This window comes from Ursus maritimus, unplaced genomic scaffold (genome assembly GCF_017311325.1).
Source record: "Ursus maritimus isolate PB19 unplaced genomic scaffold, ASM1731132v1 scaffold_32, whole genome shotgun sequence".
NCBI classification, from domain to species: domain Eukaryota; kingdom Metazoa; phylum Chordata; class Mammalia; order Carnivora; family Ursidae; genus Ursus; species Ursus maritimus.
In genome coordinates this window covers 19,921,124-19,949,053 of record NW_024425786.1, presented here as the reverse complement: position 1 = coordinate 19,949,053, position 27,930 = coordinate 19,921,124, and the positions used below count along the sequence as shown (strand labels likewise).

At 49.5% G+C, this 27,930-nt stretch overlaps 2 protein-coding genes across 2 annotated transcripts; both read left to right on the top strand.

Moving 5' to 3' along the window:
- Positions 1–10,970: 10,970 nt before the first annotated feature.
- On the top strand, positions 10,971–12,575 carry NR0B2 (nuclear receptor subfamily 0 group B member 2). The gene is made up of 2 exons (XM_008694846.2): positions 10,971–11,511; positions 12,277–12,575. The coding sequence occupies exons 1-2, from the start codon at positions 10,971–10,973 to the stop codon at positions 12,573–12,575; spliced, it is 840 nt and encodes a 279-aa protein (XP_008693068.2).
- A 7,070-nt stretch (positions 12,576–19,645) lies between these two features.
- On the top strand, positions 19,646–26,454 carry GPATCH3 (G-patch domain containing 3). The gene is made up of 7 exons (XM_008694551.2): positions 19,646–20,105; positions 21,425–21,846; positions 23,553–23,727; positions 24,047–24,106; positions 25,156–25,277; positions 25,393–25,520; positions 25,970–26,454. The coding sequence occupies exons 1-7, from the start codon at positions 19,670–19,672 to the stop codon at positions 26,184–26,186; spliced, it is 1,560 nt and encodes a 519-aa protein (XP_008692773.2). The 5' UTR covers positions 19,646–19,669; the 3' UTR covers positions 26,187–26,454.
- Positions 26,455–27,930: the final 1,476 nt, after the last annotated feature.

Below are 27,930 nucleotides of genomic sequence, written 5' to 3'. Positions count from 1 at the left end.
CGCGCCGCACCGCCCAGGCCCGCCTTCTCGCGCTCTCTTCCCGCCTCCCTCCCGGTCCGCGACCATTGACCGCGCGACAAACAGCCCGCTTCACCGACCATTGGTCAACTCGCTGAGCCAATCGACGAGCGCGTCCAGGAGGCGGTGGGTGGAGCCGAGGGTCCCGGAGTTTGGCGTGAGTTGCTATGGTCACCAGATGCTTTGGAGCCTTCCAGAAAACGTTGAGCTACGGTCTGGCGGGGTTGGTAATTAAAAAGGGACAAACGGCGCCTCCGCCTCGAGAGTGACTTTCAGTTTGTAGAACGGTGGAGCTGAAGATGTCCTTAGTTATCTGCTCCAATGCGTCCATGAGGCAATGGAGGCCCAGAAAGAAGAAGGGGCTTGCCCAAAGGACAGCCTGCTTCCGTCATCATCACATACTCGCCAGGACCAGCTTCTTGGAATTACAAACTGCAGTCGCGCGGGCCTCGGTCTGGGAAGTGCACCGTGCTTAGTTTTAATGTTCTTTTGATGTAGTCCTGAAAATCTTAATTTTTGAACAAGAGACGACACGTTTTCCGCTGGGCTCTGCAAATTATGTAATGGTTGCTGTATTCGACCTTCACTCCTGTTAATGTGGGGAACATGTCCCAGCCATCTAAGGCCAGCCTCTCCACTTTTGCAGTGAATTTCATCATCTTAGTCTTTTTGGGGATTCTACCCTTGTTATTACACTTTTTTTTTTTTTTATCTCCTGCATCACAAATTTCTTCTGGATCATTCCCTTCAACTTACAAACATGCTCTAATGTCACTTATTTTTTACTATTCTGTGACCCCCTTTTCTCCTACCACCCCAATTTTCAGTTCTCATTTTCAACAAAAGTTGAAAAGATTGCTATACTTGTCTCTTCCCTTTGTTATCTTCCATCTTTCCTCAATTTATTCTAATTAGTCTTTTCTTAAAAGACTCTAGCCAAGGGTACAATGACCTTGTGTTGCCAAAGCCCATGGACCACTCTTATCTTCCTCAACTTCTCAACTGTATTTGACAGAGTTTGCCCCTTCTTCTAGAAACACTTTTATTGGGGCACCTGGGTGGCTCAGTTGGTTAAGCATCTTGGCTTGGGCTCAGGTCATGATCCCAGGGTCCTGGGATTGAGCCCTGTGTCAGGCTCTCTGCTCATCGGGAAGCTTGCTTCTTCCTCCCCCTCTGCCTGGTTCTCCCCCTCCCTCTCCCTCTGCCCACTGCTGCCCCTGCTTGTGAGCTCTCTCTCTCTCTCTCTAATAAACAAAATCTTGGAAAAAAAGAAATACTTTTTTTTTTCCTTTAGGCTTCTGATACGGATGGAATTGTGTTCCCAGAAATTCATATGTTGAAGCCCCCAGTGTGACTTTATGGAGAAAGGGCCATTTAAAGAGGTAATTAAAGTTGAATGAATTCATAAGGGTGAGGCCCTAATCCTATCTGAAAGAGTGTCCTTACAAGAAGAGGAAGAGATTCCCGGGAAATCATGGGTACACAGAGGAAAGGCCATGGGTGGCCCCCTTCTGCAAGCCAAAGAGAGGCAGCGGAACAAAGCAAACACCTTGATCTTGGACTTCCAGCCTCCTGAACGGAGAAAATAACGTTTCTGTTGTTTAAGTCACACGGTCTGTGGTATTTTGCGATGGCAGCCCTAGCAAACTAATGAAGCTTCTGTGTCACCACACTGACCTGGTTTTCTTCCCACTGTGCTTTCTCAGTGTCCTCTTCTGCCTAGACTACTAAATGTTTGTGGCCCTGTGCTTTGCTCTCCCCTCTTCCCTCTCTACACTTTCTCCTTAGGTGATCTCGTGATATCTCTGGCCCAGACCTCGCCTGAGCTCCTGGTTCTTCCATCTACCTGCTGGACAACTCCACTTGATGACTGATAGATATCTCAAAATCCACATGGCTTTGGGAAGATGAAAAAGTTCTGGAGATGGATGGGGGTGATGGTCGCACAACAACGTGAATGTATTCAATGCCACTGAACTGTATATTTAAACATAGTTAAAATGGTAAATTTAATGTCATGTATATTTTACTACAATAAAAAATGTATAATTTTATGAGACGATTTGAAATTTGAACTCTGACTAGATATTTGATTATATTGAAGAATTAGTTTTGGGAAAAAAACACGGCCAACATCGATATTCCCCCACACACACACAAGTTAATTCCTCCCAAAGTCTTCCCCACTGAGTCAAATGGCCTCTTCTAGCACCAATTCGCCAAAGTCCAAAGCTCCACTCATCCACTTATTTGCACAGGCCAGAATCTAGTCTCATCTAATCCACTGGTAGTCTTGTCAGCTCTTCCTCCAAACTATATCCTCTGTCCCCTTCTCACCTTGCTGTGTGAAGCAAGGTGCTGTTGTTACTCTGGTCCAAACCAGCATCATCTCTCACATCCTAGCTTGTCTCCTTACCTCCTTTCTTGTCCCTTTCTGGTCCATCCTCCATCCAGCAGCCAGAGCAATTCTTCTAAACGACAAGCCAGACCTTGTTACTGTTTTGCTTAAAATTAGCTCTTATGGATTGTCACTGCACTCAGCATAAATTCCAAACTCCCAACCATGGCCTCTGAGGAGTGACACCATCATGGCCCTGCCCGCCTCTCCAGACGTCTTTTGTCCCAGGTTCCCCTTCACTCATGAGTCTCCTTCACTGGCTTCTTTCACATCCTCAAATGCTCTGTCCTAGTTCTGAGGCCTTTGCCAGTCAACTCTTTCTATCCATCAGGTCTCAACCGAAATGCCACTTTTTCTGTGAGGCCTTTACTAACCCTGATACACAGATTAAGTCTCTACCTCCATGATTCCTGCTTTCAAAGTACCTTGTGCTCATCGTCTGTAATTACTGACCACATTGAAACATACAATTAAGAAATTTTGATTCATCTCCTCTCACTGAAATATAAACTTCATGAAACATAGCACCTGCTTGATTCATCTGAGTATTCAGCTCAGGACTTCAAACATTGTAGAGCCTCCGTAAATATTCAGGGACTGAATAAGTGGTCTTTGCCTGCTACCATTGAATTTCATTATAAAACTTACAATAAATACTGGTAAAAATCGGGGTGCCTGGGTGGCTTAGTCTTCAGCTCAGGTCATGCTGGGATCGAGCTCAGTGGGGAGTCTGCTTCTCCCTCTCCCACTCCCCCTCTCTCATCGTCTCTATCAAATAAATAAAATCTTTTTTAAAAACTGGTAAAAATTATTGACTTAAGTGCCCAGGGCTGTACTGAACACTTGATAAACGTTATTTGACTTAACGCCCTATGTTATTGTCCCCATTTGGGGGATGAGAAAACAGAGACAGAGAAGTAAAGTCATGTGCTCAAGGTCACACAGCTGAAAGAGTAGAGCCAGGGTTCAAACCCCTGAAGCCAGACTCCAGAGTCTACACACATCTCCCGCTTCACCTCAGAGATCTGCCTCCCTGAATTAGCACTCCGGTTTTATGAATCATTCCCAGATGCTTGTTTGCTATGACTCCTCCCTGAGAAACCAAAACCTGATCTTGGACCCTGGTGAATTCATTGAGAGAATAAACGTTGCCTGGGAAGGCCTCTTGGTGACCGGTCAGCACCACCACTAACAGCACGTAGGTGGGTGACCATACCGCCATGTGCTAAGCACTCTATGAGGGGTGTGGGCTGGGTGACCTGGGAAATCAGAAAGGGAGCAATTTAGTCTTTTTTTTTTTTAAGATTTTATTTATTTGACAGACAGCCAGCGAGAGAGGGAACACAAGCAGGGGGAGTGGGAGAGGAAGAAGCAGGCTCCCAGCAGAGCAGGGAGCCCGATGTGGGGCTTGATCCCAGGACCCTGGGATCAGGCCCTGAGCCAAAGGCAGACGCTTAACGACTGAGCCACCCAGGCGCCCCGCAATTTAGTCTTCTGAAGAGGTGGAGAGGGAAAGACGTGAAGCCTATGCTAGAGAAATAACACTTGTTCTAAGACCATGAACGGAGGCGGGAGCTGACTACTCAGACAGGGTAAGGGAAAGGTATTCCAGGCGGGGGGAATAGCATGGGCAAAAGCTCCAGGCACAAAGATAGGTGACATGTCCTGGGAATGAAAAGGCGCCTAGTGCTGCCTCTCTGACTCCCAGCTGTAGTCCCTAACCCAGGCCCTCTCTGTCCCAGGATCTGGTGGCTGGCGCCTCAATAGTCTGAGGGCTCTGTACACGACAGGAGCAAACAGGCGCACCCCGGCCACAGGCTTGCAAAGTGTTTTCACATGCTCCTCCTACGGGGTACGCACAAACTTCACAGATGACACACAGCCCGGTGCCTGACACGTAGCAGGTGCTCAATGAGCGTCAGTTGTTATGATTCTTGGGACGATGATGATTGTCGTTCCTGCTGGGGTAGGAACACCTTCATCCCTCATCGCTGGAGGATTCACTGGGATCACTGCAGTGAAAGCACTTTGTAAACTACAGAGATCTGTACAAGGAGAGCATTGGCAGGGACTTTTCCTCCAGAAAGCCTTCCAAATTCAGCTGCTGCTCAGCCCAGCTGCCCCATTTTAGCATCCCCGTCCATCGTTGACGTGGGGGTCCCACATCCCCTGTTGGAACTACTGAAAGCAGGACTGTCTCTCCCTCCTCAGAACGGGGATTCCTCAGGGCTGGCCTGTGTCTCCCCAACAGGCTGAAGACTTCCCCTCGAATGGGGACTCCTGAAGGTTGACTGGTGTCTCTGCCTTCAGACTGAAGAGCGGGCCTGGAAAGAGGGCAGCTGGAGGCCCCCCCCCCCCGGCCGCAGAAGCCTCCCACCTCCCTGAATGAATAGCCTGTCATGCCCCAAGCTGAGAGATCCCTGCTGAGGCTGTTCCTTGCCCTCTGGGACCTCCACGACTGACACCTTGGCCTTCAGGCCACACACAGGGCTCAGAAAACAGTTCTCCACGGTGCAAAAAAAACAAAAACAAAAAAAAAACACAAGAAGAAACCTGGGGGTCCAGCTTTACCATGACACCCCCACCCCCGACCGAGAGATCTCCTCTCTTCTCTGGGTCTCCTCCTCCTCCTCTGCCTCCTCTAGAAAATGGGGGTGACAGCAACAACGACAATACTGACCACTGCCCCTCCTTTACAGAGCACTTGCTGTGTGCCAGGCTCTTTGTCCCTCGGTGTCCTGACAAACACCTAGGAAAGATGCTGTTAGAGGCAGAGTTTCTGTGAAGGTAATGACACTCGAACCTCCAGGCTCTTCACTTGCACATGCGAGGCCTTGAGAGCAGCCCAGCAATGTCTTCTTCTTTTTTTTTAAGATTTTATTTATTCATTCGACAGAGATAGAGACAGCCAGCGAGAGAGGGAACACAAGCAGGGGGAGTGGGAGAGGAAGAAGCAGGCTCATAGCGGAGGAGCCTGATGTGGGGCTCGATCCCATAACACTGGGATCACGCCCTGAGCCGAAGGCAGACGCTCAACCGCTGTGCCACCCAGGCGCCCCCCAGCAATGTCTTCTTACACAGATAGACAGACAGAGATAGAGATAGATTTATTCTTATATATTATATGTAGTATTTTATATATTCTTTTTAATTTGCAAAAATAAAATTTTAAAACTACAATTGCTTTAGACCACTCGTTCTCCCCACTCGATCCCACTTCCCAACATGAATGATTACCAAGACACCTGGGAGTACGCGGCTGGGGGAGGAGAAAGGAGGCTACGTAAAGAGCAAGCAGCAAACCTGTGCAAAATTCTTTCAGTCGTCACTGATTGTCTGTCATTTCATAGCGACACCAACTCAAAAAGGAAGTTCTCTCCTATAAGTAATATGCAGCATGTGCGATTATAAATACTCCATGCGTATCTTTCTTTTTTGATAGTAATTACACAAAGTAGAATTTATCAAAATTCCTACCACACACCTACAAGCACTATTACAGTTATCGGAGATATCTATATGTGGAGTGGCATGCTTACATATCCTGGCTACAAAGAAGAAAACATGTTTTTATTACTAAAAAAGAAAAAAAGAATAAAATATGCTTTTTTAAAAAAGATTATTTATTTATTCATTTATTTGCGAGAGAGAGAGAAAGAGAGAGAGAACGTGCGCGCGGGGAGAAGGGCAGAGGGAGAGGGAGAGAGAATCCACAAGGAGCCTCCCCGCTGAGCGGGGCGCCTGCCACAGGGCTCAATCGCAGGATCCTGACGTCACGACCTGAGCCGAAACCAAGAGTCGACCACTTAACCAACCGAGTCATCCAAGCGCCCCTAAAACATGTTTTTGATCAACCACGCAAGAGGAAAGACAGAATCATCTCTCCCTTGTCATTGGAGAAATTTACTTTTAAAATTCATGGACAGTTCTACTTCTTCACCTTCCTTCTCTTCTTGAAAATTTCAGTCCTGAAACTACTGAGTAGAGCAGAACAGGAGGGAAGCATGTGACTGAGGGGGAGGGAGCCACAGTGGCCCAGACCAAAAGTCAGAGCCCCACCAGGGTGAGGAGGGCGTCCACATGGCATGGGGTCCAGTAAGGTGAAGAAGGTATCCCTGAGTGGGAGGGGGCATCCTGACAGGAGGTATCAGAGCCCAAGTGGAGTGAGGAGGGCATTTCATAGGGGATGGGGTGGTGGCAAAGATGGGAGATTGGTTAGAAACAGGGGCTTGATCCAATAAGCAAATAAATTCAGAATAATGGAAGCCAGATTTCTCAGTGTTGAGGAAGGGAGGTACAAATATAGAAAGGGGGGACTAGAACGAACCCCTGTTACAGTGGATTAGAATTGCAGGTGATGGTCTGAACCCATGTTTTTAAGTATGTATAAATAGATACAGAAATAAATGTAACTGGGGCGCCTGGGTGGCTCAGCTGGTTAAGCGTCTACCTTCGGCTCAGGTCACGATCCCAGGGTCCTAGGATTGAGCCCTGCATCGGGCTCCTTGCTCAGCAGGGATCTTGCTTCTCCCTCTGTCTGCCACTCCCCCTGCTGGTGCTCTCTCTCTTTCACACACACAAATAAATAAATAAAATATTTTTTAAGAAGAAATAAATGGGGGCACCTGGGTGGCTCAGTCGTTAAGTGTCTGCCTTCGGCTCAGGGCCTGATCCCAGGGTGCTGGGATCGAGCCCCACATTGGGCTCCCTGCTCTGCTGGGAGCCTGCTTCTTCCTCCCCCACTCCCCCTGCTTGTGTTCCCTCTCTTGCTGGCTGTCTCTCTCTCTGTCAAATAAATAAATAAATAAAATCTTAAAAAAAGAAGAAGAAGAAGAAGAAAGAAATGTAACTGTAAATGTGTGTGTGTGTGTGTGTGTGTGTGTGTGTGTGTGTACACGCCTTAGCTTGGAAGGGCCTGGGAACAGTGACACCCTCATAACAGTGAGTAGATCTTGGTTTCTAATTATCACCCGGGAACCCAGATCATGGTTTTTAAATACTACACTCCACTGAAAGATTGAGTCAGAGATTCTTGGAGTACTGACTGATTTCAGGGGCTCGAAAAGAGGTATCTTCTTCTATCAGAAAACAAAAGATGTTCAAAGAATGATGGGACATGTCAAAACGACAGACCCCAGCTTAAAGAAGATCCCATTGGGCTAATCTGTGACAATCTGAGCATTAACAAAAAATGATAGTAATAGATTACAAACTACTAAACAAAACAGGAGACCATGAGTTCATAACTAAACACACACATACAGGGGCACCTGGGTGGCTCAGTTGGTTAAGCATCTGCCTTTGGCTCAGGTCGTGATCCTGGGGTCCCAGCATCCAGCTCCATGTCAGGCTCCCTGCTCAGCGGGGAGTCTGCTTCTCCCTCTTCCTCTGCTCCTCCTCCTGCTCGTACTCTCTTGCTCACTCGCTTTCTCAAACAAATAAATAAAACCTTTTAAAAAATAATGAGTAAATAAAAAATAAATACACACATACATACATTCAAACTATGAGGAGGTATATCTATATAGTTTCAAAATACCTCCTCACAAACTACCAATTCCTTAGAAAGGGAAAAGAGTAAGTAAGTGGAGAAGCCTGGCAGACACATCTTAATCAAGTGACCCAAGTGAAACATGGGACAGATGGAAATGTGTGCTACCTAATAAAAAGTATCAAGAAGAACACAACAGTGGGACGCCTGGGTGGCTCATCAGTTGAGAGTCTGACTCTTGATTTCGGCTCAGGTCATGATCTCAGGGTCATGAGATTGAGCCCCACGTTGGGCTCCACACTCAGTGCAGAGTTGGCTTGTCCCTCTCCCTCTGCTCTCCCCCCGCCCCACTTGCTCTCTCTCTCTCTCTCAAATAAATAAAATCTTAAAAAAAAAATGGGACGCCTGGGTGGCTCTGTCGATTAAGCCTCTGACTCTTGGTTTCGACTCGGGTCATGATCTCATGGGTCGTAAGATCAAGCCCCGTGGCGGGTTCCACACTCAGCAGGAAGTCTGCTTGAAGATTTTCACCCCCTGCCCCCGCCCCCCCAAATAAATAAATCAATCTTAAAAAAAAACCCACACAACATCTTGTCTATGATATTCCTGTTGAAGATATATAATCTGAATCTAATCACAAGGAATTTAGGCAAATCTAAACTGAGAGCCTCACTACAGAATAACTACAACTCTTCAAAAGTGTCAAGGTCGTGAAAGGCAAAGAAAGATTGAGGGACTTTTCCCGAGTAAGACTAAAGAGACATGACAAAGAAATGTAGTGTGAGATTTCGGCCTGAGCCCTGTCGCTGCAACAGTTTCACTGTGAAACTTAAATGGGGTCTGAGAGTAGATGGTAAATGTTCCGTGTTAATTTCCCGATTGTGATGGGTATATTGCGCTTATGTAGAGGGAGGTCCTTGAACGCAGGAGTCACCCACTCAAGTATTCGAGAGCTATGAGCAGCAGGTTGGCAATTCACTCTCGAACGATTCAAGTTAAAAAAAGTTCCCTGTACTGCACTTGCAACCTTTCTGTGTTTGTAATGGTTTCAAAGTAAGTCTCCTGTGAAGAGGCAAAGAATGTGCAGCTAAAACACAGAGGCGAATATTGTCAGTAAATAATCAAAGTATTTTGTTTTTCACTCAGCTTATTTTAGTTTGTGATTGGTCATGATTTTTCTCATTTTATTTATTTTGAAGTTGTTTTTATTCTTAAGTAATCTCTACACCCAACGTGGCGCTCAAACTCACAACCCCTAGATCAAGAGTCAACACGCTCTACCAATGAGCCAGCCAGGCGCTCCTGTTTTCTCATTTTAAATATTCGCTTTCATACCTGATTTTCTACTCCGAAAGAGGGACCTCCAAATTGTATAAGCGTCAGGCCCCATAAAACCACTATCCACTATTGGCCTTTCTTCTACCCTTTAACGATGAGGAAACTAGGGCACAGAAATATAAAGTGACTTGCCCAACCAATGTCACTAAGTGATGAAGCAGGATTTGAACCCAGGCAGTCTGACTCCAGAGTCTCCTTCGAGGGGATGCTGAGGACTCAGTGAGATAAATGGATGTGAGAGGAACTTTACAAATGGAAGGATTAAGATTATTCACAATCAAATGAAAGATGCACCCACACGTTTGTCTGCTGGGGCTTAGTTCCTTCGGCAGAGGAAAAGGAAGAGCAAAGTCCGCCTACTGTAGGCCAGGGATGGCTTGGAACTTCACATCCAGGACCTCACTTTGTTATTGTCCCAGATGAAGCTCCTGAGGCCCGCAGGGATCAGCCCAAGGTCACGCACCTGGAAAATGATAGAGCCGGGAGCCAGTGCCAGAGATGGTGATGGCTGCCCAACAGTGTGCTAGCGGAAGGCTTGCCAGGCTGGGCTTGCCAAGGTCCATGGACATGACACAGCCGAGGACCTTCCCACCCTCTCTCACACCCCCTGCCCCGCCATCCTGAGCCGGATACCCAGGACAGAATTGCCATGTGGCTGGCGGCAGCACAACGATTCTGCCCAGATCATAAGTAGGCAACGTCTGTAGACCAGGTAGCTACAAGGTGGGGCCCCAGGTGGCCACCGGCTCTTGAAAACTTAGGTCACAGAGCTTGGGCTGCACCATTGGGCCAGTGGGTCCAGGGGAATAAGCAAGGACTTTAGAGTCAGACAGATCTGGCTCTTCTTAGTGAAGAGTCCCTTCACATCTTTGAGTTTCAAAAAGTAAGAATCTTGCCTCATGGGGAAGCTCTGGATATGAGAATGGAAAGTGCCTGGCACATAGTAGGTGCTCAATAAATAGCAGCTATACTTCATGATCGTCCTGCGGGGGCTTCTCAGCTGATACAGCCTTTCAGGAACTTTAGGAATCCAAGCTGAGACGAGAGAGTCCTTAAGGACCTTATTTTTACAGGGCCCTCAAAATCGGAGTCAGCGGAGGGAGGCCTCCTAGCCTGCACAGTGGGCAAAGTCCTCCCAGCCCCCAGGGTCCTGGCTCCCGTCCCCGCAGCCTGTTCCTTACCAACAACAGGAGCAAAGCCCCAAGGTTAGGCAAACAAGTCAGTGATAAGGCACTTCCAGGTTGGGCCTTGCGTTCAAGGCTTGTCCAGCTCTGGGGCTGGCTTCCAGCTTAGTGAGAGTCCTGCAGGCACCAATAGGGACACCTGCAATGGCCACCTGCTGATTGTGCACCTGAGGCCTTGGTGCCCTGGTACAGCCTGGGTTAATGACCCTGTTTATCCACTTGAGTCATCCGATAAGGGGCAGCCGGGCCGGCAGGCAGGCAGCCCTGTGCCCTGCACAGGCTGCTTCATTGACTGAGGTGATATCGGGGCCACGTGGAACTCCCAAAGCCCCCTCCCCCCACCCCCCGCCACTTCCCCACCAATCCTGCTGGTCAGTGCGTGTTTCTTTTTTTTTTCAATGAACATGACTTCTGAAGTCAAGGTTGTCAGGCCATCCCCCCACCCCCACCCACTGTCCCTCCCATTGGGTATATAAATAGCACCCAGAGGGCAGAGCAGAGGGCGGGAGGGCTGGGAGAAAGGAGAAGCAGATCCCCAACCATGAGCTCCAGCCAGCCAGGGACCTGCCCGTGTCAGGGTGCTGCAGGCCGCCCAGCCATTCTGTATGCACTTCTGAGCCCTAGCCTCAGGGCCAGGCCCTCTGTGCCCCCCGTTCGGAGTCGCTGCCTGTGCAGACAGCACCGGCCTGTCCGGCTGTGTGCACCGCATCGCACCTGCCGGGAAGCCTTGGATGTTCTGGCCAGGACAGTAGGCTTCCTCAGGAACCTGCCGTCCTTCTGTCAGCTGCCCCCTCAGGATCAGCAGCAGCTGCTGCGGGGCTGCTGGGGCCCCCTCTTCCTGCTGGGGTTGGCCCAAGATGCTGTGACTTTCGAGGTGGCCGAGGCACCGGTTCCCAGCATACTCAAGAAGATCTTGCTGGAGGAGCCCAGGAGCAGTGCAGGTAGCGGCCAGCTGCCCGATCGGCCCCAGCCCTCACTGGCTGCAGTACAGTGGCTTCAGTGCTGCCTGGAGTCCTTCTGGAGCCTGAAGCTGGGCCCCAAGGAATATGCCTACCTGAAAGAGACCATCATCTTCAATCCTGGTGAGCTTCCAGACACTCCTGGCACCTTCTAAGGGCTTGACACCCGTTATCTCTTTGGGTCCTCGTCATTACGGAAAGTCACCTCACAAAAGAGGCTCAGAGATGTTAAGTGATTTGCTGAAGGTCACACAGCCTGGTAGGGGCAAAGCAGGGATGGGAACTTAGGTTTATTCACTCCAGAGACTGGTCCTTGCCACTCTGCCTAAGAAACTTGCCCTGACCCTGGGGGAAGGTGGGCAGACGCTGTGCCTCAGTCACAGGTAAAACTCTGTGGGTTCAGAAAGACCCCAAAGAAAAGAATGAAAATGTGAGATGAGAATTCCTCACCAAAAAGCCCTCATGGACTATATACATTATAGTAATTAATTCTAGCGATAGTAACAAACGTTCATATTACATTTACCATATGTTAGGCCCAATTATAAGGGTTTTGCATATATTTGCTGATTTAAACTTCATAACATGCCTAGGAGATAGGTATTACTATCCCTATTTTACAGATGAGGAAACTGAGGCATGGATAGTAACTTATCTGAGGTCATGCAGCTAATAAGTGACAGCGTGGGATTCAAACCCAGGCAGCCTGGCTCTTAACCATAACTCTGGGCTGCCCCATAAATGGATGAATAAATAAAGTGATAAATAAACAAATGGAGGAGGTAGTAATGAGGCCTCAAAGGCCAACCCAGTGACCTCAGGTCTTGGGCCAGTATCGGTGCCTGGGAGTGGGTACTCACCTGCCCTCTTCACCCTCTCTGCCCACAGATGTGCCAGGCCTCCACGCCTCCTCCCGTATTGGACACCTGCAGCAAGAGGCTCGCCATGCGCTGTATGAGGTCCTGGAGCCCGGGCGCCCCGCAGGCCAAGGCCGCGTGGCCCGTGTCCTCCTCACAACTTCCACCCTCAAGTCCATCCCGCCCAGCCTGCTTGGGGACCTCTTCTTCCGCCCTATTATTGGAGACATGGACATCGCTGGCCTCCTTGAGGACATGCTTTTGCTGAGCCAACCTGTTCCAGCCCAGGCAGAGATCAAGTGTAGGTTGGGCAGAGGCTGGCAGCACTGATTTGGCCCAGCGGTTCCCAGGGGTGACCCAGTGCTCCCAGAGGGGGAGGTCTGTACAGGCAGGACTCAGCTCCCCTGCAGCAAGCTGGTCATGGCCCAACAAGATGGGCTACGGGGCTACTCATTCACCGCAGCCCCCGCCCCCCGGCCTTTCTTGGTTTGACATGGTGCTCCAGCTGTCTGGCCATCCCTTAGTGGTCCTCACAGCCTCTGGGCCAAGACTCCCAAACCCTCCTGAGATGGGGATGGAAGCTTAGATTGCTCATTGGGACAAGAGTCCTACTGACTTTGTACAGAACTGATTTAAGTTATTGGTTTTTGTAATAAAAGGCATGACACCCTTGGAGCCTGACCCTGTAAATTTGTACACGTGGAAAGGACGGTCCCACCTCCAGGGCCCACCCTACCCCTATCAGAAGGAGTTCGAGAGGAAGGAACCATAAGGAGTGCTGGAGCCAGGCCTCAGGGAACTGGGATATTAGTTTTTCAGGGTGGGATGATTATTTCATTTTGGGGGAGGAGATTTATTTTGCACAGGTGTGAATACAGGAGATAGGCTCCGTTCAGGTCTCCTGACTTCCTTGCCTTTATCTTTGGGGTTGGGGGTGTCTCTTCCCTATCCCCAAGTCCCCCACTGACCCCTCCCTTGGCTTCTGACCCCTACAGGCTCTTTCTCACCTCAACGAGAGTCAGATCACAGCCAGTAAGGAATATGAAGCTGCCCATTCCCAAACTGAAACAGGCAAGGTCACTGGAATTTCTGCAGTTTGGGATCATTCACTTCCCCATTTCTGCAGGTGACAGAAGAGGACAGTCCACTGCTGTCCCAAAGGGAGGAGCGAGGGCACCTAGGGCTGGCCTGGCGCAGCTGCATGGAGGCCAAGGCCAGCTGAGATTTAGCTGCCACCCCAGCCGTTGAAGTCCGAGATTCTTCCGTGGAAGTTGATTCACAGCTACAGCCCTGAGCCCCTCCTGAATTCCCTTCCATGGCCCTTCCGTCCCAGCCCTTCTCTTGGAATCTCATTCTCCTTGGCCAGCAACCAGAGAGGCTGAGCCTGGCATAGCCGCAGCCTCTAGGACTGCTCCATTCAGTGCGTGGCTTGTGTCTGTTCTGATTGGTCAATGTCTGTGCCTCACTGTTGGTTAAAGATTTTGAATACCACCCAAGTTAGGGTGACTGACCTGCAGGCAGGAGGGAATGATAACAGTACACATGCCTATAGGACCCCCTTGCAGGCCTCCCCCTTTCTTTAGCAATAAGGCCCTGCCCTTACCAGTCCCACCCCCCTTTCCACCAGTTTGGATTCTCTTCATGGGGCCAAGTTAATTATTGCTCAATGAGAGGTCATTCACTCAGGGACAACAGTCAAAGAATTTTCATTCAGGCCTCTCCTGAAGGCCCCCAGGATAGGACCGGAGTTGAACTAGCCATATACCCATTATGGGCACCCAGTGCCAGCAGCAAGGGCACCCCTGTCCCTTACCCAATCACCCACTCACTATTCAGACACCCAGAGTGACAGAAACACACAGCTCACACCCCACAACAGAGACACAACTCAGACCTACAACTCTTTCTCTCTTACACACACACACACACACACACACACACACACACACGCCTACGTGCTAAGACATACAAGTCAGACACACCTACACAGACCCATAAAACAGACCCACCATCTACCCACACCCAGCATGGAAACGCACAGTCAAGATACACTCACTCGGTGACACAGAGCAGACCCAAACACATGACAGTAGACACATGCACCAGAGCCAGATGTTCACACGTCCATCCCTAAGGGCGGGGCACACAATACAGAGACACCCTCACACTGGGGCATGTTCTCCTTTCTCTGTATGTCGCAAGAGAGGGAAAAGTGGCCCCAAAGTGCAGACCTATGTCTGCACATCTGTCGGTCTACCCGGAGACTGCTAATCCAGGCTAACTGTTCTGTTTGGCATTTGGGGCCTCAGCTAACCCATCACCCCCATTCCCCATGGTGACCCCAACGTCTACCCTTCTCTCACACAGGCCCCCAAGCTACTCAACAGCTCCCCCAAGCCAGGACCTAATCAAATTCCCAAATAGAAGCATCCTTTAGAGCACAGAGCAGGCCTTGCAATCCTCCAGCAGAACTCCCAGACTCAGAGCTCAGGCCCCCAGGCACCTCTCCCTGCCTGCCCTTCCCAGCACGTGGACACACATCCCCCATCTCACCATGCAGATGCAGGAGGGAAGTCTTCCAAAAGCAGATGCCTTGTCTCTCCAGAGGAGCCAAATCCAGAGGATTCGGGGATCTCAGGTCATTCTATCTTTTATGTTCCGTCACTAAGTGCCCCCATTAGTTTATTGTTGCACCTCTCTGGACCTGCAGGCTGAATCCTTCTGCCCCTCACCCCTTCCCTCCTCCAACCTTGAACAGCCACTAGAAAGTCCTCCTCTCCACTACCCACCCAGCCTTTCCCGTCAACTTATCCATCATCCAAATAGCTTCCCTGATTAGCACTACCTTGCTCCTTTGCAAACTTCTTCCCTGTCCCCTCCACATGGTTGGGGAGCTCCACTTCTGTTTCTCATCTGTATCTCCTGTCATTCCCTGTGCCCTATCCAAACCTTCTGCAAGGAAGATCAAGACCAGTCTAGCAAAACCAAAGTGAGAATTATAATACAGTAAGAGCAACTAATGCTTTCTCCATGAGACAAAGGTGGGGGACTGTGTCTCCATTATCAGCAGCCTAGAAGTGGGAACTGTGCCTCAACAACCAGAGAGGGTCGAGGAGGAAACAGGCTCAGACAGGGTATGTAACTTACTCAATGTCTGGACTGATCACTATCTGTGCTGAGATTTGAACTCAGGCCTGTGTGACTGTGGAGGCCAGGCTCCCCAGCACAGGCTGGCATGAGTCATGGCCAGGATCAGGCTGTCTGGAGCCAGCTCAGCCACTGTTTACTGACCATCTACCCTCTCAGCCACGATCCCTGTCCTCAGGCCCAGCGAGGGATGACTCACTAGGAATCAGGAGAGGGCTCAGCCTTGGGTATCATTTTATTATCACCATTATCTCAACCTTCATTAGCCTAATCATTGACTGCTTAATAAGCAGTCAGGCGCTGTGCCTTGGCCGACACACCCTGCCTTTGGGTATCCTAGAACCTATGATGCCAGCAAAAAGCCAACACCCACCATCCATCCACCCATTCGAGCCATCATTCAACATCTCTCTTGATGACCACTTGTACCAGACCCTGTGCTAGATGCTAAGGGGCACGAAATTCATAAAATATAGCTCTTGCCTTCACTGAACATCCTGTCTGTGGCAGAGAGAGACACAGAAGTAACTGCAACCCAGAGCGATCTGAACTGTGATAGAGGGATGTTCAGAGAGCGGCAGGAGCTCAGAAGAGGGAGTGATTAAATCTGTCTGGAGGTGGGAAGAATGCTTCAGCCCCGTGGTGACTGCTCTGAGCTAAAGGGAATGAATAGGGGTTTGCCAGGCAACCAAGGGATGGGCATTGCAGATAGAGGGAATGAGAGGTGCAAAAACACCGAAGTGAGAGAGCAAGGGTGTTCAGCCTATTGCAAATGGTCTGGGGCAACTTGGGCCCAGGGCAGCAAAAGATGGCCTGGGAAGGTGGGCAGGGGCCATGTCCCAGAACAAGGCAGCAGAGAAAGGCAATCCCAGTGAAACCACTGGAGGCAACAAGGCTAAGGTCTCAGGGAAATCAGGGTTAACAAGGGGAATCACTCAGTCCTGGTGGGTCATTCCGGGGGGCTACTACACAATAGCCAGCTAACATTTATCGAGAGCTGTGCTCTAAGCACGTTACGTTACTTCCGTTATTTAATTCTCACAATAACTGTACTGGAATTACCATCCTTACCTCCATTTTATAAATGAGGAAACCGAGGCACAGAGAGGTTAAGTGACTCCCTCAAAGTCACACGACTAGTCAATAAGTAGTAGAATCAGTGTTTGAATTCAGGTGGTCTAAATTTAGGGCCTAGGCTCTTAAGCACTATGCTGTCTTGTGTCTGTAAAGGCCGGGGACGGTCAGCTGGAGAATACGCAACAGTATCTGGACCCCTTCCCTTCCCCTCCACACTACAAGGTGGAACGAGAGGGAAAATGTAGTCTTGGTTACTTTTGGGTTTAAGTTTTTGATGAGAAATCTGGCCTGTGTGTTCCCGGGAAGTGGCCCTACTTTCCCTGAAGACAGTCCCCAACCACACCCAATGGCACATCCCCACATTAGTGCCAGGAATAGTCATTCAATCAGTGGCGGTTTACTGAGTCTATCTACTACATATCAAGCATCATGCAGGGTTCTGGAAATTTAGGCCCACAAATGGCAATTGCGTGGAACCCTAAGTGCATAACTTCTTGGGTCAGCTAACAGCTTTTCCAGAGCACACATCTTGTGTGCTGTAAAGCACTTATTTTCCTATTCTCAGATTTTTCAAAAGAGTTTTAATTCAACCTTTTCTGTGTAATGTACAGAAAAGTACACAGATCATACATGCACAGTTTGATGAGTTATCACAAAATGAACACCTCACTGTAACCACCACCCAGCTCAAGCAAGAGAGCTTTAACAATACCCCAGAAACCCTCCCCATCGCCTCACTCTTTCCTCCTTAAATGGCTTCACTATCCCTGATTTCCAACATAAGTGAGACTATTTGTCTTAAACTTTATATAAATGGAATCATACAGCATGTACTCTTTTGTGTTTGTCTTTCACTTAACGTTATGTCAGATTCATTCTGACCCATTCATTTTCATTGTTGTAAAGTATCCCGTTACACTACAATTCATTTATCCAAGACACTGCTGATGACCATTTGGTTCATCAAATAACATTGCTAGGGTTTTTTTTTTTTAAGATTTTATTTATTTATGTGACAGACAGTGAGAGAGGGAACAGAGCAGGGGAGTGGGAGAGGAAGAAGCAGGCTCCCAGCGGAGGAGCCCAATGTGGGACTCGATCCCGGAACGCCAGGATCACGCCCTGAGCCGAAGGCAGACGCTTAACGACTGCGCTACCCAGGCGCCCCATTGCTAGGATTATTCCTGAACATCTTTTGGTGCACAGATGTTTCCAGATATGTTGTTATATAACAAGAACTGGAATTACCAAGCCATAGAAGGTATGCTCGACTTAAGTAGATCTTGCCAAATTTTCCAAAGTGGTTGTACCAATTTTCACTTCCATCAGCAGATTTTAAAATCCAGGTATGTATAACGATCCTATCTGCAAATACCCAGACTTTCATCAGAACTGTTTTTATTTTTTTCTTTCTCAAATAGGTGTCTATAAGTGATCAACACCAAGAAAACACTTGCTTCATTGCTTTTTGAAATGAGTTATTTTCCTTTTTAAGATGTTTCATTAGAATTGAGTAAGACAAAATAGCATTCATAAAATATATTAAGTGTAAAGAACAGTACAATGAACCCTCACCACATCCCATCATCTTAGAAATCCCTTTCTCAATCTATCACCTCCCCTCAAACCCTGAATTTGGGGTTAAACATTTCCTTACTTTTCTTTATGATTTCAATGCATACTTACTTATGTATCCCTAAGAAATATTTTTGTTTGTATTTTTGAACTTTTTATATAAATAATTGTTTTCTGACTTATTTCCGCTCAACATCACATACCTGCTTAATAGTACACAATGCCAATTTTTTGCCCTTGCAAACACTGCAGACTTGAATATTCATATATATTGTCAAATAAAAAACAAATCTGGCCTCAGTAAAGGGAGACTTCATTTTAAATGATTACTGCAAGAGAGGAAAGGAACTATTCCAAGGGAGAAAGAAGCTATTGCAATGGGACCATGAGATCTACCCGAACCTTCAAGGGTTAGGCAAAAAGAGTCCATCATTCACAGGGAAGAGTAAACAAGGCTAGAAAGAACTGAGTGGAATGACCAGGAGTGGCATGATGGGACAGTAGATCAGAAAATGTTTTACCCTGAAGCCAGCCTATTCTCAGGAGGGGTTGTGTGCTGGCTCAAACTTGGGGGGAGGGGAGGTAAAGTTCAGGGACCTGGGGGAAGGAGAGAAGCTTAACCAAAGTTTGGTTAACAAGCATTTTGCTCTGATTGATCAGTGAGGACAAGCAGTTCATCTAAGCGCTTACAAGGCAAAGACTGGAATTTGGAGCCTGTTGCTAGCCTTGACATAGGTAAACAAGGGGGCACCCATGAGTTTTATCTAAGTCATATAAGGAAGCGTGTTTCTTTGCAGTAAGCTGTGTTCCAGAACACAAGAGGGTGGGATGGCGTTTCTTAACCTTCGCTCTTTTCCAGGATCACAGGGCTGGGTGAAGTTTAACACTGTCATTACAGGGACATATGGAAGAATTTCTTTTAAGTATATATAGCCGTGGAATTGCTGGGTCAAAGGATATGGGTAGCTTTGCTTCTTCTGGATAATACGAAATTGTTTTCCAGAGTGGTTGTACTAGTTTACACTCCACAACAGTGAGTGGGAGATCCAGTTGTTCTACACTGGCACTGACACTTGAGGATTTAAAAATGTTCGCCAGTCTCATAGATGTTAAGTGGGTCTCACCGCATTTCCTTGATTATCAATGAGATTGAGGCTCTTTCATTGTTAATTCGATGTTTCTTTTCCGTGAAGTGTCTTCAGTCCACTTTTCAACTGGATTATCTTTTTCCTTAGACATTTGTGGGAGGGCATGAATATGCTTTGGAAGAGTAAGTGGATGCACAACTGAAAAGGCTCTGAACGGAGAAAGCTGAGATTAGGCGTGGGAAATCCCCAACAACCAAAAATCTTTAAAACTGCCCCTCCCGCAGGCTTCTAATTTTATCATCACTAAAGTCTTATGAAAGACATCTGTAAACCCATTTCACAGGTGAGTGTTCTCGTCGTCGTCTGCTTCTCTCTGAGTGAGAGAGACGCGAGCAACTCACCCCGAACCTTCTCAGCTACTCAACCACAACCCGCTCAGCTAAACACCGGTTACTCCACAGTGCAGAGCAGAGATCTCGGCGCCGTTTGCTATATTCTCGCGAGAGTTGGTTCTCGCCGATCATGTGACAATCCAAGATGGCGGTGCCCAGCGAGGTGGAGGAGGAGGCGACAGTCTACTTAATAGTGAGCGGTATCCCCGCGGGTTTGCGCTCGGCCCAGCTCCGGAGCTACTTTAGCCAGTTCCGGGAACAGAGCGGCTACGGCTTCCTGTGTTTCCACTACCGGCATCGGCCTGAGCGGGCTCCTTCCCAGGCTGCTCCCGACTCTGCCCTAACTCCTGTGGGCCAGGTCCTCGCCCAGACTTCTGTCACCGATGCCCACACTCTCTCCACTCCAGACTCTGCTCCCGCCCAGACCCGCACCTGCTGCTGCGTCATCTCGGTACGGGGGGCAGCTCAAGCTCAGCAGCTTCTTCGCATGTACTCGGGCCGCCGGTGGCTGGATTCTCAGGGGACTTGGTTGCCCGGTCGTTGTTTCATCCGCAGACTACGGCTACCTACTGAGGCATCAGGTACGGTTGGGAAAGATAATAGACTGAGCCTACCGGTCTTGGAACAGAGACACCTTTCCTGAAAGATGACGGGGATAAGTCAAGTCTCTGCTTATCAGACTCTTTAAGAGTTTAGTTCAATTCTGGACAGAGCTTTAGGCTCAACTGCATGTTAGTCTAACTTAGAGGAGAAAGAACGGAAAGAGGCCTAATGGGATGATCCTTCATTTTTCAATTTATTAGATTCCTTCTGAGACCCTTTTCTCAGAGAGGTTGATATTCCACTGACACGGAAAGAAAAGAAGGAAATGAGGTTTCTCATCCTCTTATTGTCTGTATTGCATTCTTCGTTGCTTCTTATCCAGCCCTGTCTTGGCAAGATGCAAATCAAAAGACAACCTCTTTTCTCTGGACAGCTCCCATTTTCATGGGAAATCACTTTGATGGGGGAACAGGAAACACTGCAGAGTCCTCTAATTCATTCAACAAATCGAGCTTATATGCTACACTTTGTGTGACTCTAGCAGCTGCTCAGAGAAAAGTTAGACACAGTCTGAGCTCAGGATTCAGAGAGGAAGACAGATTTGTAAAAAGGTAATTGTCACAGAGATGCCCTTCTAATTGTTAACATCTACTGAGCACTTCCTGTGTACTTACTAGGCACTGTTCTAAGCCTTTCATTTTCTTACTGACTCCTTGCAACAATCCTTTAAGGTAGGAGCTATTGTCACCCATTTTATAGGTGAGGATACTGAGGGATACAGAAGTTATGTCACCTGCCTAAGATTACAGAGCTAAGAAGTGGCAGGGTCACAGTACAAACCCAGGCATATTGCCCCAGAGCCTATGCTCTTTATTACCAAGTGTTGTGAGATGACAGGGGAGGGAGACACTGATTTCCCAGAGGGATCAGGAAATGTGGCTTTTCATCTGGATCTGAAAGAGAAACAGGAGTTTGTAGGAAGGAACGGTGTTCAAAGTAAATGGCATTTGCAGACACAGACAGATGTGAAAGCCCATGGAACTTTCAGGGCATGTTAAATTGTTTGGTGTGGTTGAAGCACATGGTATGAGGATGTGCAGGGAGTGGGCATTGGTGGCAGTTGAGAATCAAAAAGTCAGCAGGAACCAGATCTGAAAGAAACTCATGTGCTCAGCCGAGGTGATGAGAAATGGCATGAAATTGTTAGGTGGTTCTGGTCAGGGAATGGAGGAAGTTACTCTGGAGAAGTTTGAAAGGGAGAAACAGCATTAGGCTAAAAGATTTGAACCGATTTCTGGCTCAAGTGTTGCTGGAGGCTTCTAGGTTTCAAGAGCCATTCTTTCCTCTGCTTTCCAAGGTTTGGGCTCTTTTCCTTTCAAAACCCGGAAGGAGCTGCAGAGTCGGAAAGCTGAGAGTGAAGCCTTCACTCTGGCCGACCTGAGGCAACTGCCAGAGCTGAACCCACCAGTGCTGATGCCCAACGGGAACGTAGGGACTCCTCTGCGGGTCTTTTTGGAGTTGATCCGGGCCTGCCGCCTACCCCCTCGGATCATCACCCAGCTGCAGCTCCAGTTCCCCAAGACAGGTTCTTCCCGGCGCTATGGCAATGTACCGTTCAAGTACGAGGACTCAGAGACTGTGGAGCAGGAAGAGCTTGTGTATACGGCTGAAGGCGAAGAAATACCCCAAGGAGCCTGCCCAGCAGACACACCAGCCGGTTCCCGTGCAGAGCCGGAGGAGGCAGGGGAAAAGGAGGAGGAAGAGTCACACTCAGATGATGTGAGTACGGTGAGCTACCCTGCCTTAGCTGGCAGCTTAGAGAGGCTAAAGCATTAATACTGTCACTCTTCAGTTGTCTATTACAGTAGTTCTTTTTTTTTTTTTTTTTAAAGATTTTATTTATTTAGGCTCATAGCAGAAGAGCCTGATATGGGGCTCGATCCCATAACGCCGGGATCACGCCCTGAGCCGAAGGCAGACGCTTAACCGCTGTGCCACCCAGGCGCCCCTATTACAGTAGTTCTAAACGTGTGGGCTTCTCAGGCCGGTTCCGAAGAGTTAGAACTCCCTAACATTGCATATAAAACTGCATTTGCATGTGCAAATATGCACTTCTTTGAGGAGAGGGGCCAGAGTTTTTATCGGAAGATTCTCAGAGGGGTCTTCTTTGCATTCTCTTAGAAGGAATGTGAGGAGGGTCCTTTTCATAGATGAAAATGTACCGTCCAACAGATAAAAATCATGTCAGGAAGCAGAGGTAGAGCCGGGATGGGAACTGGGTCCCCTCTGCTGCTCGTCTAACCTGCGTGTACTTTCATTATGTGGCTGAGAAGTCACCTCTATTTCTCTGACCTTGAGTTTGTGGCTAAGACAATAGCCTCCACTCTAATTTTATCAATGCAATAGACATTTCTTCTAGCTCTTTCTCCAAATTCGGTTGTTTGTCCATAAAATCAGGAAAGATGTGATTTTGGGGGAAATTTGTCTGCGTGTGCCTACTCTGGGTAAAAAATAATTCATCTGCATCTTCCCAGTTGCCAGCCCAGAGCTGCTAACATCTGTACCAGAGCCTTAGTACAGTACCGTCTGGACTGTTCCCCAGCACCTGTTCTGCAGCAGTGATTCCTGAGGCCTCTTGGGAGTTTAACTAGGAAGGGACCCCCAAGATTTCGAGCCAGGAGTCATCCTATCATTCTGCAAGTCTAGACAAGCAGTTGTACACACGGGCTAGTGAAGGAATCCAGAGACATTCCAAGATCCATTTCTTGCCTGGAAAGAGCCTTAAATCTCCCTGAAGAGAGAGAAGCAGCATCTGGCAAGGCCGTATAGTCTGGCAGCCTGGGTTTGAACGCTGGCTCGGCCACTCTCTTGGTGTACTGTCGTGGACAAATCACTTTACTCCTCTGAACCCAGGTCTCCTCATTTGTAGAACGGGAATGATGATACTCACCTCACAGCGTTGTGGGGGTGATCAAAGGAGCTAAGTTATGAGAAGGGGCTGACACATAGCAGACAATAGGTATTAGTTGTTATCCCCTCTTTCTTTATGATGTAACGTATAGAGGCCTAAACAGTGTTACCTCCAAACTGAGGAGTTTGGAGACCAGCGAGAGTGCTGTGGGCCTCCGTGCGGGGGCTTCGTGTAGGACGGTAGAACTCGAAGGACGAGGATTTACCAGGGGAAGAAGAGAAAGTGGTGGGAGAGGAGGGCAGATATTTCCAGCAGGGGGAACAACATGGCCAAAAGCTTAGAGGTTAAGAGGAGTGGGGCTTCGGGGAAGGCGCCAGGTATGTTGAGACACGAGGGATGGAGAGATGTGTTGGGCAAGGCCTCAAGGGCCAAATATGGGCTGTTTCTAAGAGAAATTTGGAATAATGGAGCTGAGGGCCTGTCTCACCGGCTTCCTGGGCCCTGAGCTGCCCTCCTGGCAGGCATGAGGTCAGGAGGCTAGACAGGCAGGTCACCTCTCCCCATCTTCTCTAAGGATGACGACCGGGGTGAGGAGTGGGAGCGTCATGAAGCACTGCATGAGGATGTGACCGGGCAGGAGCGTACCACCGAGCGGCTCTTTGAGGAGGAGATCGAGCTCAAGTGGGAGAAGGGCGGCTCCGGCCTGGTGTTCTACACGGACGCCCAGTTCTGGCAGGAGGAAGAAGGAGGTAATGCTGGCACCCAGGCCAGGGCAGGAGTGATCCCTGGTGCATTCGGGCAGGGTTCTCCATTCCACATGGTGGGTTCTGTGGCAGTGAAGCCAAACAAAGGGCTAGGGAAGAGGCTTACCTTGATGGTGTGAGAGACCAGTCATCCTTTTTAGGGGTGGGGGTCAGTGGAGTGGAGAAAAAATGACCCCCCCCAGAGGAAAGATTTAAAAATACAACGAAAAGCCCCAAGTTCTAGAACATAGGTGTACGTTTAGATTTAACTCTCAACAGAACTGTGAGTCCTTCTCGTACTGTGTTTGATTCTTTTTATCTGCAGACTTTGATGAACAGACAGCCGATGACTGGGACGTGGACATGAGTGTGTACTACGACGCAGGTACTGGGCCAGGGGTTGCAGTACGGGGAGGGGGGACTGGTGCCTTGGCCTTGCAGTGACACTTTACTAGGCCTGCTTAGCTGAGGCTGAGATGGGACCAGTTCCCTTGGGTAGCCTACTGAGAGGGTTTCTCTCTTCAAACATTTCCAGTTGTGTGCATTAAGTCTTGGTTAGGGGCAGAGCCTTTTTCCTTTGTGTGTGTGTGTGTGTGTGTGTGTGTGTGTGTGTGTGGCCAGCCTCAGGGGGCTCTGGTTCTGATGGGCAGGCCCTGGTAGAATGGGAGGGTCAGGAGCTCAGGCTCTGGTTAAGAGTTTAGATTCTGGGGGCGCCTGGGTGGCACAGCGGTTAAGCGTCTGCCTTCGGCTCAGGGCGTGATCCCGGCGTTATGGGATCGAGCCCCACATCAGGCTCCTCCGCTATGAGCCTGCTTCTTCCTCTCCCACTCCCCCTGCTTGTGTTCCCTCTCTCACTGGCTGTCTCTATCTCTGTTGAATAAATAAATAAAATCTTTAAAAAAAAAAAATTAAAGTTTCAAAAGAACATAAAATTTTAGATTCTGAAGTAAAAAATGACCCGATGGGGGGTGTTGTGGGGGTGGGAGGGGAAGACCTGGGTTCTAATTCCACTTCTCATCTTTTGGTTTTATGACTTTTCTGTACCAGTTTCCTCATCTGTAAGATGGGAAAGCCAGGGTTCCTGCTCTTAGTGAGCTCCCAGTCTAATGAGAGAAATAATAATAAAGTAATAAAACACCAGGGGCTCCTGGGTGGCTCAGTCATTTGAGCATCTGCCTTCAGCTCAGGTCGTGATCCTGGCTGGGGTCCTGGGATTGCGGGGGAGGGGGGGCTCCTGCTCAGTGGGGAGTCTTTTTGTCCCTCTTCCTCTACCCCTCCTCCCTGCTCATGCTCTCTCTCTTAAATAAAAAAATTTTTAAGTAATAAAACACCCTAAAGATGAATATGTAAATGTTGTGAGGAGGTCCTAGAAACCTGATTTTTTTCCCTTCTGCTGAGAGAGACCCTTCTACAAACTGAGCTCTGCTTCCTCAGATGGTGGAGACAAGGATGCCCGAGACTCTGTCCAAATGCGTCTGGAACGGAGACTCCGTGATGGCCAGGAGGACGGTTCTGTGATCAAATGCCAAGTGGGCACCTTTGAGCGCCACACCAAGGTAAGCACTGTGCCTAGCCCATTGACCCCTCTCTTTTCCATCTTTATCCCCATTTCTTCTTCCCCCCACCCCCACAAGGAGCCCCATACTCGAGTCTTCTCTCTTCCCCGCACAGGGCATTGGACGGAAGGTGATGGAGCGGCAGGGCTGGGCTGAGGGCCAGGGTCTGGGCAGCCAGTGTTCAGGGGTGCCTGAGGCCCTGGATAGTGATGGCCAGCACCCTAGATGCAAGCGTGGATTGGGGTGAGTATGACCAAGGGACTTCCCTGGGACCCTAGTTTCCCCCTTCCCTCTGGTTTTGGGATGGGTGCTGGAGACTCCCAAGGGATGAACTTCAAAGCAGAATTAGAAGGAAAACTTTTTTTTTTTTTTAGACCAAGTCTTAAGGCTTGACAGGATCAGTAATCTCCTGGGGGAGTCATACCCCCTGATCTGAGGAGTTTGGACTTTATGATTGCCATTAGGGAGTGCTTATAAGTCACAGAACGGTACTATTTAAAATGAAAGCAGTATGTGAGACCCCAGGTTGCTTGGCACTGTCAGTGAATAAATAGAGAATGAAGAGCAAAGATCCAGATTTAAAGGTTCTGTCTTTGGGACAAACCAGACATGGAAGAGCTGCTTCTCTGTCCTTTCCCAACCTATTAAGAGTTTGAGAGCAGTCCTCTCACTGTGAGCCCTTTTTAATGCAGGTACCATGGTGAGAAGCTACAGCCATTTGGGCAACTGAAGAGGCCCCGGGGAACTGGCTTAGGGCTCATCTCCACCATCTATGATGAACCCCTACCTCAAGACCAGGGGGAGTCGCTGCTCCGACGCCAGCCACCCACCAGCATGAAGTTTCGACCAGACATGGCCTTTGTGAGGAGTTCCAGCAGTGCCTTGGACAGCCCCTCAGAGCCTGAGTGACAGTTTCGGGGCCTTCTGTAGTATCACTCATAACTGCACAGTGGCAGCCCTCTGCCTTGGCCTTACCTCCTACCACAACCTAAGGAACTCTGGGAGCAGCATCTGTGCAGCTTGTCCAGGGTGCTCTGTTCTGAATTTGCCTTCTGGCTCTCTACCTCAAGGGCATTTTCCCCAAAAGCCCCCTATTCTCCTCTTTTAATATTAGGGCTTAGTGACCTCTCATTGGTTTCCTAACCCCAGTCCCTGTTTGGGCTTGCCCATGTTGCCTCCCCCTGACTGAAGTTCTCAGCACAACCTCCGTTGGCGGGGGGCGGGAGGATCACTATAAAGGTTAGAAAGAGGGGAATGGACCTGGAAGAGGAGAGGACTCTCGTGGTGCTTAGAAGAGACGATCTTGGGCCGGGCGCCCCACCGCCTCCTCCCTTAACTGGCTGGGACCGGCAGCGGCAACGCCGCGGGAGGTGGGTCGGCCTGAGACCTAACGGGAGAATAAAGAAGTTTACTACCGGATTTTTCTTTTTATCTTCTAATTTGGCCCGGAGGACGGTCGGGGAAATCTGGGTTAAAGTCTCCCACCCAACCCCGCGTACCGCACGCAGATTCCAACCCCCGGCCTGGGTAGAAACGCTCCGCGTCGACACGCCCCCCGACGCCAGGCCACGCCCTCATCTTGGGGGCGGGACTTCCTCCCAGGGCCCCCGTCGTTTCCGACGTCGTCCGGAAGTAGGGTGCTGGTCCGGTTAGTACGGGGCCGTTTGGTCCCCTTGCACCGGCCGGGTACCTGCCCTTCCTCCGGGGACGCCCGGGCATCGCCGCCGGCCCCCAACGAAGTGCACGACAGGGATCCCGTCGCCCTCGGCTCGTGTCTCTGCCGAGTTTATCTGCCCCGCACGGGCCCGCGTGCAGCCCATGGCGGGGGCCGCCCCGACCACGGCCTTTGGGCAGGCGGTGATCGGCCCGCCCGGCTCGGGGAAGACCACGTACTGCCTGGGCATGAGTGAGTTCCTGCGCGCGCTGGGCCGGCGCGTGGCAGTGGTGAACCTGGACCCGGCCAACGAGGGGCTGCCGTACGAGTGCGCCGTGGACGTGAGCGAGCTGGTGGGGCTGGGTGACGTGATGGACGCGCTGAGGCTGGGGCCCAACGGCGGCCTGCTCTACTGCATGGAGTACCTGGAGGCCAACCTGGACTGGCTGCGTGCCAAGCTAGAGCCCCTCCGCGGCCACTACTTCCTCTTCGACTGCCCGGGCCAGGTGGAGCTCTGCACCCACCATGGCGCCCTGCGCAGCATCTTCTCCCAGATGGCGCAGTGGGACCTCAGGGTGCGTCTTGGGTCGAGCAGGCTCCTTTTGCAGATGGAGGAACTGAGACAGGGAGGACAGATGCCACGCCCCCATGTTACACAGCGAGGTAGGGGCCGAGTTGCTTTGAAGTAAAACTGGTGCGAGTTCGAGTTCAGGCTCTGCCACTGACTCGCTGTGTTGGGCCTGGGTAAGTCAGTTTCTCTGAACCTCAGTTTTCTCATCTGCAGAATGGATGTGTTAGTACCCAGTTTGGGATTATTGGAAGTATGGAAGGGGTTCTGTAGAAAGTGGTATGGTGATCGTTGTTGTGACTTGCTGGGCAAAAGTAAATGAAACAGAGTCAGATGCAATCAGAATTGAGCCAGTTGCCCACTGGGAGGCACAGTGCAGGGCATCTTGTAAAGAAAGATGCTCCATATCTCCTGGCTGAAGGAAATGAGTG

What these genes read in the sequence shown, in the direction of transcription:
- NR0B2 (XM_008694846.2), top strand. Translation starts at nt 10,971, where the DNA reads ATGAGCTCCAGCCAGCCAGGGACCTGCCCGTGTCAGGGTGCTGCAGGC. An exon ending in GACCATCATCTTCAATCCTG is followed by an intron (nt 11,512 to 12,276) that starts GTGAGCTTCCAG and finishes CTCTGCCCACAG; the next exon opens with ATGTGCCAGGCCTCCACGCC.
- GPATCH3 (XM_008694551.2), top strand. Translation starts at nt 19,670, where the DNA reads ATGGCGGTGCCCAGCGAGGTGGAGGAGGAGGCGACAGTCTACTTAATA. An exon ending in AAGAGTCACACTCAGATGAT is followed by an intron (nt 21,847 to 23,552) that starts GTGAGTACGGTG and finishes ATCTTCTCTAAG; the next exon opens with GATGACGACCGGGGTGAGGA. An exon ending in CCTTTGAGCGCCACACCAAG is followed by an intron (nt 25,278 to 25,392) that starts GTAAGCACTGTG and finishes TTCCCCGCACAG; the next exon opens with GGCATTGGACGGAAGGTGAT.